Source organism: Ursus maritimus, unplaced genomic scaffold (genome assembly GCF_017311325.1).
Source record: "Ursus maritimus isolate PB19 unplaced genomic scaffold, ASM1731132v1 scaffold_17, whole genome shotgun sequence".
Lineage (NCBI taxonomy): Eukaryota > Metazoa > Chordata > Mammalia > Carnivora > Ursidae > Ursus > Ursus maritimus.
Window position 1 is genome coordinate 42,748,325 of NW_024424119.1, and position 14,573 is coordinate 42,762,897.

At 53.1% G+C, this 14,573-nt stretch overlaps 1 protein-coding gene across 1 annotated transcript in view; it reads left to right on the forward strand.

Moving 5' to 3' along the window:
* Positions 1–14,573, forward strand: part of PAPPA (pappalysin 1) — a 236,192-nt gene that overhangs the window by 191,595 nt on the left and 30,024 nt on the right. Inside the window, 3 exon segments of the mRNA XM_040631792.1 lie at positions 3,085–3,295; positions 3,966–4,137; positions 12,991–13,138. Coding sequence (XP_040487726.1) covers positions 3,085–3,295; positions 3,966–4,137; positions 12,991–13,138 — 531 coding nt within the window.

The following is a 14,573-nucleotide window of genomic DNA, read 5'->3' on the forward strand; positions in this document are numbered from 1 at the left end:
ACATTAGGGCTCCTGACGTTTCTCTTCTTATAGTCTGCTCTGGGTTAATTTCGATCTTAAAGGCACTCTGGAAGAGATTTGGTCTTCTGGGTAATCCTTTGAATAAAATAATAAAAATAGGCATAGCTCTTTGACAGCACAATTACAATTATTTTAATACTCGTTAGAGACTGGAATTTCTTGAGGCACATTCGTAGACAGGCTGAGCACGATTTATTTTCCTGAGTTGAAAAGATGAACCGATGAAGGCACAGGGTCCCATAACCTTTTGGAACCCCGTGTGTGACATCAGCACTGTTATCCCCAGTCAGAAGCCCCAGGCTCAGAAATGCCTGCCCCTGTTGTCCTGAGTCATGTTCCCCCCAGGAAACACAGGTAGGGAATGAGATAGGGAAGCTTGGCCGTGACAGAAGCATCCAGAGTCTCCTTGAGAGCCAGGTACTGCAGTGGGCAGCCAGAGTTCAGTCCCTTTGGAGAGCTGTGGGAGACAGGGTAGGATCTTCGTCAGACCTACTGCAACTCTGGAAACTGGCATGTTACCCCACCAGCTCCATCACTGGTGACATGCCACTTCCAGCAGCATCCATGCCTCAGCCCCGGGAGCTGGCCCTGTGCACAGGCAGATCGTGCATGCGGGACCGCAGCAAAAGACCTCTGGCATAGGGTTGCAGGTACGGCGCCCATCCCTCGGGGTATAGATGTCAGTGACCAGGGGATGAGGGCGGGACCCAGATAGCACGTGTCATACCCTGCTTTCTTCAAAGCCACATGGTTGGGTATAGAGTAGTGGCTATAACTGGGTCATGGAAATACTGATTCTGTGCAGTTCGGCGTCTGCATCTTCCAGATTTTGTTGTAGTTGGGGTGGGGGCATGTCCATGGTCCTGAACCGCCAGTTGCTGCTGTAGTGTGGTTCTTTTGACTGTGGTACACAGCAAGCTCCTACTTATCCCCTCCCAGAATGGACATTTCCGGTTTGCCTTTCCTCTCTTGATGAACATTTTGCAATTTTTATGTTCTCTTGCCACCAAAGGACCATGACTTGTACTCCACGATGTATAATTTGTATAGCTGATAGGGTGTTGCTTTTAGGAGTCCTAACACTTTTTCCACCGATATTTTATCCTATGTCCTTTATAACTTCTCTTCCCCTCTCCCCCCTCTTAGTTCTCCCATAGCTTTGGCTATGCCTGTACACCCCAAAACACTGCCCCAATCACAAAAGCAGAGGGAAAAGTAGTTTGTAGTTTCTGGTGTTCTAGAAGCCTCTCTGCTTCTGTGGAACCCAAATGAATCATCTTCACGTGATGTAGAAATCCACGTAGTTTGCAGCATCACTGTTGATCAGCACGCGGTCCTCTGTGGGGTTCACGACACTAGGTCGGCTCGTGCTCGCCGGATGGGTCACACTGACGCAGGAGGAGAAAGAAGACAGTGAATGGGGTCGGGGCGCAAGGAGCCTACAGAAAAGGGCACAGCACTCCCTGCTTCGTCTTCGACTGGCTCTATTTGTCTCCAGAGTACCTACTGCCTCTAGCACGCCAAACGGCGTATTTCTTTGCGCAGTTTCTTGGGTCCCGCCCTATCATACTAGAATCGAAGCTCCAAGAGGCCAGGGTTTGAGGGGTTTTTGTTTGTTTGTTTTGTTCACGGCTATGTCCCAACATACAAAAGAGCACCTGACCCATCGTCAGCATGCATAGATGCTTGTTGGGTGAGCGAAGGGCCACTCAGATTGGCCAGCGAAGGCAAGGTCAGGAGGGAGGGAGGGAGGGAGGCAAGAAGGGAGGGACGGGGGAAGACCCAAACAGGGAATCTGACAGCGCTTTCTTGGACACTTTTCATAAATGTTTCGTTTTCTCTTCTCATCACCATGAGAGGCAGGTGTGATTGTTTTCTTCCTGTAGATTGGAGAGTTGGGGCTTGCCTCTCTCGTTTGGCTCCCTCAGAATAGAAAAAAAGGCTCTAGTGAGCATAGGTAGCCAGTTGCCCGTGGAAAACAACAATCGCCTCTGTCAGTAGACAACACTGACTAAGCTTCTGTTTGCCTTTTACTAACTATGAGGACTTGGTCAGGTCACTTGAGTCTCCCAGTCTCTGCTCCCAAACATGCATTGTCCTGCTACGAACCCGCTGTGAAACTCAGATGACATCCCCACAGCACTCAGGACACAGCGCATGTCAGCTTCGCCCCTACCCCTCCACCCTCCAGGCTTCCTGTCCCGCAGCCTCCCACATGCGTCCAGCCCTGCTTGTCAACACCGTTCAGTAATAACCGCGGAGATGAGCACCAGGTTGAGAAACACAGGTTTCCGGTCCATCTCTAGTTGTCTTGGGGAGGTTTGGGGCAGGCTGCACATCCATGATGTACGACCTGGCAGTGGAAAGCCCGACGCCGCGTGGTTGACTTTTCTTTGCACCGATCCCCATCAGGCCAGCATCCCGGGGGCAATCAGCATGTCTGTCGGAGCTGGCACGGACTACAGGGGAGCGCTGTTCTCTCGGCTGCTCTGGCAAAGCTTCCCTGAGCACTGGGGCCTGCAAAAAATATCAAAGCTCCAGATACCACAGTGCCGTCACTTCCAGGCACCAGGGGGGCTAGGAGACGTACAGGGGTGCGGGGCCCAGGGAGGAGCGGCCGGCGGCTCGGGGGCGCACGGCACACTGCTGTCAGGGCTCAGAGTCAATTCTGATGGGAGCCTGTGTTGTCAGTTATTAGAAGGCAGATATACTTTCCCCTCCGGGCTCATATGCCCACCTGGCAGAGCAAGGAGGATGGATGGAAGGAGCGGGAAGGTCTCTTTCCTGCGCAGTAGAAGGGGTTCCAGATCGGGGGTCAGGATCCTTGAGTTTTGGTTTGCTGTAGGTGTGGGGTGAGTTACTCCCCAACTTGGATCTTCTCTTTGTCACAGCACTCTTGATCTCCCAGGGGCCCTCAGTTGTAAACAGAAGGGGCTGGAATTCTAAGAGGAAGACCCTCTGGCTTTTCTAGTTTAATGAAGCCCAGACAGCCCATAAGTGAGCTCGGCTCTCAGAGACCCCCTCCCGCCCCGTCTGCTAACCCTGCCCGCCTGTGTCCTCCAGGCAACAACAGCCTCCTCACCTGTATGGAGGACGGACTGTGGTCCTTCCCGGAGGCCCTGTGTGAGCTCATGTGCCTGGCTCCGCCCCCGGTGCCCAACGCAGACCTGCAGACGGCCCGGTGCCGAGAGAACAAGCACAAGGTGGGCTCTTTCTGCAAGTACAAGTGCAAACCCGGATATCACGTGCCTGGCTCCTCTCGGAAGTCAAAGAAGTAAGTAGGGCTGGAAACACACACTCACAGGTTCTGGGGGTGAGGAGAGCCAGGTCTAGCTGTCTGATTATAAGGAGGCACTCATTTTGTTATTGTTGTTGTTGTTGGAGGCAGTACCCACGGTTCCTCACATGCTGCCCTATGGGAATCTACAGGGACATTGTTAGTAACTGCCTGCTGGCTGTGTGACCTTAGGCAAGTGACTTCACTTCTCTGGGCCTCTACTTGTCAACGATAAGGCGGGGTCGATAATACCAGTTACTGCGTAGTATTATTGTAAAGAATAAACGAGGATGTGTATATAAAGTGTTTGCAAGGTGCCTGGCATGTAGTAATTGCTCAATAAATGGTAGGTATGAATATCGTCATTGTACTAGCACCCATGAGAACACTCTAGAAGGAAGGGAGAAGACAAGAGTTTGCAGGATTTGAGTTTATTTCAATCACATGGTACTGAGAGAATGTCTGAAACTCTTGCTTGCCCCAAGTCAGTGAATTTTCTTTAATCCCTATACATGCCCCCTACCAACCAGCAGGGCAGGTGGGGGATCGGGAGTGGGAAAGGGAAACGAGAGGCCAGCTGGCTCCAGAGAAACATGGGTGTTTGGATAGGGCATGAGTCCAGCCATCTGATCCTTGAGACATCTCTTCCTTTATCTCTTCTTTGAAGACGGGCTTTCAAGACTCAGTGTACCCAAGATGGCAGCTGGCAGGAGGGAGCTTGTGTTCCCGTGACCTGTGACCCCCCTCCACCGAAATTCCACGGGCTCTACCAGTGCACAAATGGCTTCCAGTTCAACAGCGAGTGTAGAATCAAGTGTGAAGACAGCGAGGCTGCCCAGGTGAGACGCCTTGAACTTGAGGTTGGTGCTTTGGGCCCTCTCCAGTCTGCTTGCGGAAGACCCACCTGTATCTGGAGAACAGCGTCCTTCGGGAGATTGTTGGCAGACACGGCAGTGTCACCAGTGCAGAAGTGAAGAAACTGGGTTCTCATTCTCTCCTTTGGGAATCTCCCCGAGCCTTGTTTTCCTCCCTAAACACCCTATTTTGGCTCTGAGATTCTTAGCTTTGCAAAATGGTTAGTGTTAGAGCCCTTATGAAGGAAAGTATATATGGAATCCCATGGTGTGAAAACGATCACAGTTGAGTTACTCTGATAGGAGTGACCAGGGTGGTTTTGCCAACTTTCCACCACCATCACCTGTGGCTGTCCCTGGAGTATTTAAAAACGCAAGGCCGCCGTGTCCTCAAGACATGCTCTGCCAGCATGGGGAGAGGAGGAAGCACGTTCCGATTAGCAGTATCCAGTCCGGAGAACACAAGGGAAGGGAGCGAGACCAGAAGCAGAGAGCAGGGTTTGGATCTTATCTCCATCCCCTTGTAACTGAGAGGAGGTCTGGCACACCCACCCGTTCCTGCTGAAGGCATCTGTGACTAAAGTTGTCTTACTCCTTCTAAGACAGGTAGGGAATCTAGAACGGAAAAGGGAAATGGTACATCCCCCGGCGGTTCCTCTGTGATAAACCAGCCGTTTTGGGTTGATAGGCTGAGCCCTGTATTTCAAGGGTGTGCAAGGACGTTCCGCCGGGTGGGGCTGGGGTTCAGTCGTCTGGGCCCCCAGGCTGGCTTCACTGGCAGCCGGTCCTCATGCATCTTTATTAGTGCCCCGCCAGTGCCAGGCCCTGCCAAACCGCCACCCTCAGCCCCTCTCCCCTGCTCTTCACGTGCAAACAATCGCCGAGTCCTACCCGTTCTGCCTCCAGGATGTCTCCTGAAGCTGTTCTCACCTGTCCCTAGTACCGCCACCCTAACTCAGGCCACCATCATCTCTTTCCTGAGCCACATGCAGCCTTCTGATCATCTCTCTGCTTTCATGCCCTTGCCCCCCTCCAGTGCAAGCTCTGCATTTTCAGCCCAAGCACTTTGTTCAGAGCACACATCTTATCCCAATTCCCCAGCTTAAAGCCCCTCATGAACCAGTGACCCCCATCCCCCGGAGGATAAGCTCCCACTCCTTGGGGTGGACCCAAGGCCTCCAGTGAGATTGCATGCCCTCTCACCTCTGCATCGTCAGTGAAAGAGCTCCTCTCCACTTTTCCAGCTGCCTCGCTCCTAATCTTCCTACCCAGGCCAGCCCAGGCACCCATTCCTCCAGGAACCCCCTTTTTTATTGGAGGATGGTTGACACACCATTCGTTGCAGGTGCACAACCCCGTGATTGGACAAGATTATACGTCGTGCTGTGCTCATCACACACGTCGCTACCACCTGTCACCATGCAGTGCTATCACACTACTGTAGACTATCTTCCCCGTGCCGTACCTCTCGTCCCTGTGATTTATTCACTCCATGACTGGAAGCCCGTACCTCCCACTCCCCTGCACCTGTGTTGCCCATCCCCCCACCCCTTCCCCTCTGGCAACCATCAGTTTCAGGAACTCTTTCTTGAGGTCCTCTGTATGGTCGGTCTCAGTGCCCCTCCTTGAGGTGCCCCTCCCCCTCCCCCCAGCCAGCACTGGCCACACTGCACTGTAACTCATTTCAGGTGCCCCCTTCCTCAGGCTGTGAAGTGCTTGACCACCTCTTTCATCTGCCCTGAGTTTTCAGCACTTGGGACACCTAGTAGGTGCTCAGGGAATGTCGAGCCATGAAAGCCAAAGAAAAACTCACACTCAGAGAAGTCACTCAACCACCCAGAGTCACACAGCTGGTGTTGCCTGAGTCAGAATCTAGATCCCCCCAACTGTGGACAGACTGAATCCAATAGGCACCCCCTGAAAATCCTTCGTCCTGTACACTCTTAGATGTCTGGGTACCCAGCTTATTCCCATCCTTGCCTGCCAGGGAAGCAGAAGCCGGTGCCGGAAGACGCAGAGGCCAGAGATCACCATGGCCTCACGCAGGCTGATCGACTTCCCTCTCCCTCCCTTACATAAAACTGTTGCTAACAGTTACCCAAACTGCTGAGCCAAAAACTATTCTGGCCACGGTCATGTTATCAAACTGAAACCCAGTCTGCCTGGGGCCTGCCAAGTACCTTTCATGGCCAGTTTGTATTTAAAGGAGAGGAAAATGTAAATTTATCAGACGACTCAAGCAGTTCTGTTTGGCAACTGGCGGAGAGGCTAGACGCAAAGGAGCGGAGTATTGCTTGTCGGCTCAAAGAATGAGGGGACGCGTGCCAAATGGGCTCCTAATACAATTGACGTTTCTAGTTTGTACCGAAAATGAATTTCCTCTACCCTCAGACCAGAGGTCTGAGAGCCAAATCTAGTATTCACCTCAGATCCCCTCTTGCTGCCTGTAAACACAGCAGAGACCTACGGCCCAGAGCATCTCGAATGAAACAGCTGGTATGGAGCCGGAATTCTTTGCTTTCCAAACAAGTTCCAGATCCTGGCAGAAGAGGACAGGGACTAGTATAGGGGAAGTTCACGTACTCCCTCCCACTGCCTCTAAAAGGAAATTGACAAATAAAACGCCCAGGTCATTTGTTCCTTGGGAGCCAGTATGATGCTGGATCTGAGTTCAAATTCTGACTTCACCACTTACCAGTGCGAGGACTTGGGCAAGTTGTTTAACCCTTTAAGTTTCAGTTTTCTCATGGGGGAGGGTATATAATACTACCTATCCTGTGAGGATTAAATAAGGTAGTGAAAGTACAGCATGTCTCTGAGTAACCCCTGAAGTTGTGCAGTGTACAACCTGTGCCACCATACATGGTACCCTGGGGAAGGCACAGATGAACTAGCTTCCCTTTTAGGTCACTTCCAGTGGAGAGAATCCCTGATGCTCCACGTGGGCTCCTACAGAATCTGGAAACAAAGACAGTGGCTTGAAAGTTATCCCTCTGTGGGTGGCTGGCCTCAGAAAGTCAGAAAAGGGTGGATCTGTCATGCATGAAGCCGCAGGATGGGATGGGGAGACCAGTATGAACCATAGGGACACCTGATTTATTTCTCAAATAATCCTGTACAATATATGGACTGTCTAGACTAGCAATGCCCAGTAGGACTTTATGCTATGATGAAAATTGTCCCAATCTATGCTTTGCGGTATGGTGGCCGCTGGCTGCATCTGGCTATGGAGTACTTGAAACATGGCTCGAGCGACCGACCAACTAAATTTTACTCTTTATTTAATTTTAAATAGTTTAAATTTAAATGCAAACAGCCACGCGAATATAGCAGCTACCATATTGGAGAGTTCAGCTCTCAAATTTATAGTGTTATTATTTCTGTAAACAAAGACAGAGAACCTTGGTAGTAACAGCTTCTCTACTTTTCAGTATTTCTGGGATGCCAGACTGGTGCCCCGGACTTTGATTTTGAGACCTCCCACCAGACATTTGAAAAAGAAACCAACATCCCCTTTTTCGAATGAGGAAAGCAGTCTCAGAGGCTAAGTTCTTGCCCACCGTTACGAGTGAGTGGGTGGTGCCCTGCTCTTGCGACTGCCCCTGAACACTTCCAGGACAGGCTAGTGGCGGAGGGCAGGAACTCCGTCCCCAGACAGCCGGGGAGAAGTGCTGATTGCCCCAACACTTAATCCAGCTCAGATGCTCCGGAGCTGTCCGAGGTGATAACTCAGGCCCGGTTCCCCAAGAGAAGCATGGGGGGGCGGCATTTGTAGGTGATGGTGGGAGCGGCTGTCTTGTGATTGGGGCAGAGTCTGTGGGAGATGCATGCACGGGGACTGCACAGCGGAGGAAGAGGCTAGAGGTGCTTGCGGACGAAGGAGTACTCTTAACCAGGGTTACCAGCAGCTCAGAGGGAGCGGGACAGGCAGGGTGGGAGTGGAATCAGTAATGTACCCAGTTCAGTGCATGGATCGCAGAGGTGGCCGTAAAAGCCTTTCTGCCACTGGTGGCATGCATGTGGCTCATGCGTTTATGGGCTCTGCTGTGGATACAGCCCAGTTCTCACACATACGGTGCCTCTCCAAGCAGGGGTGGCTTCTGGTTGCCTGGGCACTCTGGGCTTCCTAGAGGAAGTTAGAAATGTTACAGGAGGTGGGCAGGACCTAGGAGATCCCCTGCTGCAACCCACTTATTTTCTAGATGGGACCACTGGAGCCCAGAGAGGGGAAGAGACTTGCCCCAAGTCACACAGCAAGTCACCAGCAGAGTTGGATCTCCACGTCTTTCACCTCCTAACCAAGTCATTGCCCGCACCAGATTTTCTGCCGGTGCTTCCTCATACACATAGGGCTACACGGCACCCTTGTACCTGACTTGGAAGACGCGAAGTGCATATAAGGGCATTGCCTGGGAGCGAGGCCAGTAATTAATAGCAGGAGCGATTTATTGAGCATTTGCTACTTGCCAGTCACTGGGTTAAGTGCTCCACCCAGACCACTTTATTTCAGCCCCACAGCACCTGTCTGGCGTTACTGCCCCATTCTGTAGATGTGGAAGCTGAGGTTCCGTGAGTTAAGGTGGCTCACCCCACGTTATATAGCCAGGAGTGGTGGACCTGAGATTCCTGTTCTAGGTCAGCCCACCTCCAAAGCTTAGCCCTTTATGTCCCACTGTGCTGCCCAGTCCTGTCCTGCTCTGAGGCTGCCACGCGTCTCTCTGCCATTGGCTTGTCTATTTCCATTTCTGCTAAGAAGAACAAATCTGATTCTCCCTCTCTGCTCCTCTCCCCGCCTCTCGCCTCCATTGTAGTGAAGGCACAGAGGCTTACAGTCAGGGGACCCGCCTCTGGGATTGGCGATCTCCATGCCTCGGGCGTGCTGCCTTCCCACGGCGGCTGCTGTCACTTCTATAACGTGGGTGGTGCTTGAGTGGATTCTGAGGTCCCCCTAGAGACGCCACAGCAGAGCGGCCTAGAGCCTTCGCTGACCCTGAGAGGGCCCGGTGTGTGCGTTGAGCTCTAAATGCTTCATGTAATCTGACTTACTCGGTCCTCGTGATGACTCTGTCAGGTGGACCCCATGCCCGTTTGATAGCTGAGGAAATTAAGGAACGCAGGGAGGTTAAGGAGCTTCCCCGGGTACTCACAGCGAGGAAGTTGCAGGGCTGAGATTCGAATCTATGTAGTTTGGCTCCAGTCCATGCTCCTAACTGTTACACTAGCATCATTTAAAAATTCACCTTTTCGCTTCCTAGCTGAGCCTCAATTTCCAAATCTGTAACAAGGAAATGATTACTGTGTCATTAAAGGATTTTTAAATGCCCGTAGGGCACTTGGACATCATGGGTATTTGAGGATAGAATTGTTATATGCCTCTAGCACTTTGTGGGCCTGTGTGACTAAAGAGAGCTTGAGAGAGTACACGTGCTTTTTCACAGACGGATTCACAGGCACAGAGAGGCAGACTGCTTTGCGGAGGGACGCTCAGCCCTCTTGGAAGAGATTTCACCTTAGCACGCAGAACTGTGCATTCGGAGCCGAGAGTACCCGCGGGCCCCGTGCCCAGTGCTCTTGGGTTCTCTCGGATGGCATCCTCAATGTCAGGTGTTCCATGGTCACACTAGACTTAACATCAGAGGTTAATTCCGAGGCTCTGTACTCGCTGGTAGGTAAGCCCTGAATGCACCAAGATCCGGTCCTAAAAGGGAATTCGGAAATCCAGAAAGGCTCTGGAAAGTCCGCTGTGCAGCGGGCACAGTGAGGGCAAAGGTGCAGAGGTGGGAAGCAAGAGAAATGTGCGGGAGAGACCAGCTAACCGTGAGACTAGAAGGAAAGACAGGTGCAGAGCAAGAGATGGGGCTAGACGTGTCATCCGGGTTCCACCGTGGAGGCCCTGGAGTGCCAGGCCACAAGGATGACTTGTTTGGAAGGTGACGGTGTCTTAGTAGAAGGACGGCATACTTTTTTAAGGCAGATTTAATCAGCAGCCGAAAGTGCCCGACGAACTGGGCAGGAGGGAGAGAGGCTGGAGGCAGCAAGACCCCTGCCTTTACGCTCCTCTTTTCTATGGTGGAGCCTTCTATGGTGGATTTCTCTATGGCGAAATTCCCTGAGCAGATTCCAGCTAGTTCTAACACGTTCTCTGCTGCACACCGAGGTCCCCAGCCAACTCTGGCCCACGTAGTGCTGAGGTCTGCAGCCCTTCAGGGGCTGGAGGCCAAATGCATCATAGGCCCAGGCCAAGGCTCCAGGAAATTGGGGTCAATTTCCTAGTCTCCCGAGGGCCCAGCAGAATCATGGGGCCTGGGACCTGGGGCTCCAGGAGGAAGAGTCGCTTCTCTGAAGCCACATGAAGCTGCCTAAACTCTCCCTGAGCTCACGCAGAACCCCTGGGGGTGGGCCCTGCAAGACGTCCCGCAGCTGTGTGCTTGGGATGGGCCACCCTTGTCCCCTGGTCACAGAGGCTTCCACTGCAGTCAGGCCTGTGAGAGGCCCGGAGATGGCCCCCCTTTCTCTTCTGAATCCTGTCTCCTTGCAGCTGTTTTCTCAGACAGGGGAGGTCCAGCCTGCCGCAGCCCTTTCAACAGCCCATGCCTTTCCTCCTGCGCGCTCATTCATTTATTCCCTCGTTCGCCCATGTCTTCGTTGGTCACTCGTGCATGTATCCCCTCACCCACACATTCCTTTACGTTCTTGCTTATTGAGCAGGTTCATTCCCTAACTCTCTACGTGGTCACCCCATCTCCTGTCACACAGTTCCTGGTGAACCCAGATGTCTCCTGAGTGATGAATGAATGGACCCACGTGGTCAGGACCTGTGAGGTGCTGTGGAAAAGCCCTGGGGATGCGGGGGGAAGGCGGCACCGTCTTGGGCCTTGAGGAGTTCATCCTCTAGGTGGGAGCGGATGATAAACAGAGGCAGGGCGTGTCAGAGACCGTAAGGTAGCGCGCCCTGCCGAGTTAGAGCGGCCTCAGGACGGGACCGTCTGTGCCAGACGGGGTGTCTGGGCGGGGAGGGAACACGGCAGCTAGGAGCGTGAGCGCAGAAGCTGGTGGCGGGAGATGGCGTATGGTGCCTCTGAGAATGCGCGCGATTTAAACCGAGTTCAAGGTTGGTGGCAGTGCTGTAGGGAGCGAAGCCGTGGCGAATTAGTGGGAGTTAAGACCACGGGGCTCTGGAGGCCAGGCACAGGAGCTGAAGGGAAGCTGAGGGGCACGGGAGCCCAGGCATAGATTTTCAGCTCCCCTGGCCTCATACAGAGTTTCTCTTCTTATCAGAACTTGAAAGAGGGAGAGAATACACCGTTTGTCCTATGATGGAGGGACCCCAGTCCAGAAACCACCCACGGTTCTCCATTCTCAAGGGGTAGAGTCCAAACTCCATAAGCTGACATCGAAGGCCCCACCCCGCATCTGCCCTACCAGCTCATCCTCCCTTGACTCACAAGATGAGAACCCCCGGGGAGCTCTCTGCTGCTCCCTATACTTCCTTGCATTTGCACATGCCCTTTGGCCTTCCAGAAAGGTCTCTCTATCCCTGTTCTGCCTGTGATTCTGTGGATCCTTGAAAACGCTCTTCCATTTATCACCTTCTCTGCTGGGCCTCCCTGCTTGCCCCTGACAAGCGATTACTCTCCCTGTGTCCTCACAGCACCGAGCACCGTCGCACTGACGTGGCTGGTGCCTGCCCACATGACTGTCTTTCTCACGGGGCCCGGTGCCGGCTCCCTTTACTTTCGGACCCCACAGGGCTGGGCATAGACTGGGCACTAAGAAGTGATCCTCGGATTCAGGGGCGGTTCTAAATATCTGCAGAGCGGGACCTCCCACTAGAATCCCAGACTTTGAAAGGGGGCTCAGAGAGAGGACCGTGCCTGCAAGCCGCACGTGCCCACCGCCTTGCGGAAGATGGAGAAGCCGAGTAGTGCCTGTTTTAAAGAAATGGGGCGGAGGGCACAGACAGAAGGATCCCCACACTACCCTCCGGGGGCCGTTACAGCTGGAACAGAATGAAATGGAGCAAAAGGAAGGAAGGAAGGAAGGAAGGAAGGAAGGAAGGAAGGGAGGAAGGGAGGAAGGGAGGAAGGGAGGAAGGGAAAGGAGAGGAAGGAAGTGCCCTGGAAGGAAAAGCTTCTGACCTGCCCAGTTCGCGTGTGGCAGGGCTGTCCTGTGGGCTGCTTTCTCACCGGCTGAGGGAAACCAGCTTTGCCGAATGCCTGCCCTCTCACAAACAGCTCCAGGACCCACGCTCGTACTTACTGTATGGGCTGGGGTGTGTTCGGTCACCTACCCTCTCAGTTAAAAAATTAACACACAAAACAAATCCCTCTGACTGAAATCTGAAAGAGCTCGAAGCTAGGGTTCAGGAAACCTGGGAGGTAGGCTCGCTGGAGAGCTCAGAGCATGTGTCCTCCCCAGTTGAGTCTTCAGATTCCCCATCCGTCAAGCGGAGATGTTAACAGTGCCTCTATTTAGGGTAATTGGGTTTGTCTGTTTCCTTCCTTCCTTCCTTCCCTCCTTCTTTCTTTCCTTCTTTCTTCCTTTCCTTTCCTTCCTTCTTTCCGTCCTTCCTTCCTTTTTTCTTTTGTCTTCCCTCCCCTCCCCTCCCCTCCCCGCCTCTCCTTTCTTCTCCTCGCCTCTTCTGTTCTTTTCTTTTTTCTTTTCTTTTCTTTCAACAATTCCTTTCAGTGTTTCTACCATTGTTAAGAAATTGTTTTTGGAACATTTCCAAGGCTCTGGGGAGATGAGGAGCAGTTTCCTCTTTTACTTTGAGGGTCTTATTATGGTGAGGGTGACAGTCCCTCTCGGTCGCCCTGACTGTTCTTCTGTGGTGCTCAGGGACGTGGGAGCAACGTCATCCACTGCCGGAAAGATGGCACCTGGAGCGGCTCCTTCCACGTCTGCCAGGAGATGCAAGGCCAGTGCTCGGCCCCGGACCCGCTCAACAGCAACCTCAAACTGCAGTGTCCGGAAGGCTATGCCATAGGTACAGGGGGCGCGTGGGGGCGGCCGTGGGAGGGGCAGGTCCCTCTGGGGGCCTGGGGCTAGTGCCTCACGGGGTGACTGGGCACCTCTCACTCATGATGCCCCATGGGAGGGAGGCAGAGATGAAAGAGACCAGGTCCTGTGCTCCCAGAAAGAGTTGAGGGCACGGATGTTGAAGCAGCAACGGTCGGTGAGTGTAGAGGGTCGTACTGGAGTATAGAGAAGCTCACCGCTGTGTCGGGGGACACGGAAGTCTCCCTGGGGAAGGGATGCCTCTGTAGGGATTGGAAAGAGCTCGTTGGGCAGGGGACGGCCTTCCAGACAGAAGGAACCATGCGGCGCAAAGGGGAAGGAGATGCGGAAGCACACATCATATTTCGGAAGGCGGTGGTGATCCAGTATTAATCTTAAATTGTGCATGACACTAACCCTTCGTGAGTACCTACTACGACCGGGCCCCGCAGCAAGCACTCCAGAGGCATTGTATCTGCTCCATGACCTTAACTGGTGAGGAGATGGAGACTTGAAGGGATAACAGAACACTCCCTGGATCCAGACATCTCTTTTACTCTGAAGCCCGAGTTCTTTCCCTGGCATCTCCGTTGCCTACAGCGGAGAGGGCAGATAGCATGTTCCGAATACTATTTGTATGGCGATTGGTTAGCTCACAGAGTGCTCGCAGTGAGGGGAGACAGCCTGGGGTCGGGTGCCAGGGGTCTGCCTGTTTGAAACCAGGCGTCTGGACAGATGCGTTAATCACAGGCTCCGAGGCTTTCTGGGGAACTGGGCGTGCATCGAGTCTGACCTCAGTTGAGGGCGGTGGAGCTGACCTCTTGGGCTGATTCCCTAATTGACCATGATGAAAAGCCCAGGGAATTGGATGTTCTTTCTCATGGCCAGTGTGATTTATGGGATAATCAGCAGGGATGTCTGGAGCAGAAGGTTATCATGCACACATTCACTCCCAGTCACACGCAGCCAACAAGTTCTGCACCCAGCAAAACGGGAGCTGTCACTTCTTGTCCAGAAGCGAGGCCTGTGCTTGGAGAGGGGAGGTGCATGGGGCCTCTGACCACCTCCTTTCAAAGATGGAAACATAGAGCCTGAGAGCACACGTACAGTCTTCACCTCAAAGCAGATTAGAAATCGGCGCTCCTGCCTTGAGTCCAGAGCACGTGCTCCTGTGTGGGTGAGAAAACCCTCCAAGTGCAAGGTTGCTCTCCAATGATTCAGAAGGTACTTTAAGTTCCTACAGAGCCACCAAGCCAAGGGCCTGGACCAGGACGGTTGCAGAGAGGTGGTGTCTTGTGCGATCTGCCAGTATAGGCATTCTAGAAGGTTGGGGCAACAGGTGTAGCCATGATCAACCACATTGGCTGCTCTACCCCAAAGCCAATGCTTTCTTCTCTCCATCATTCCTGGTGGGTGGTTCTAGA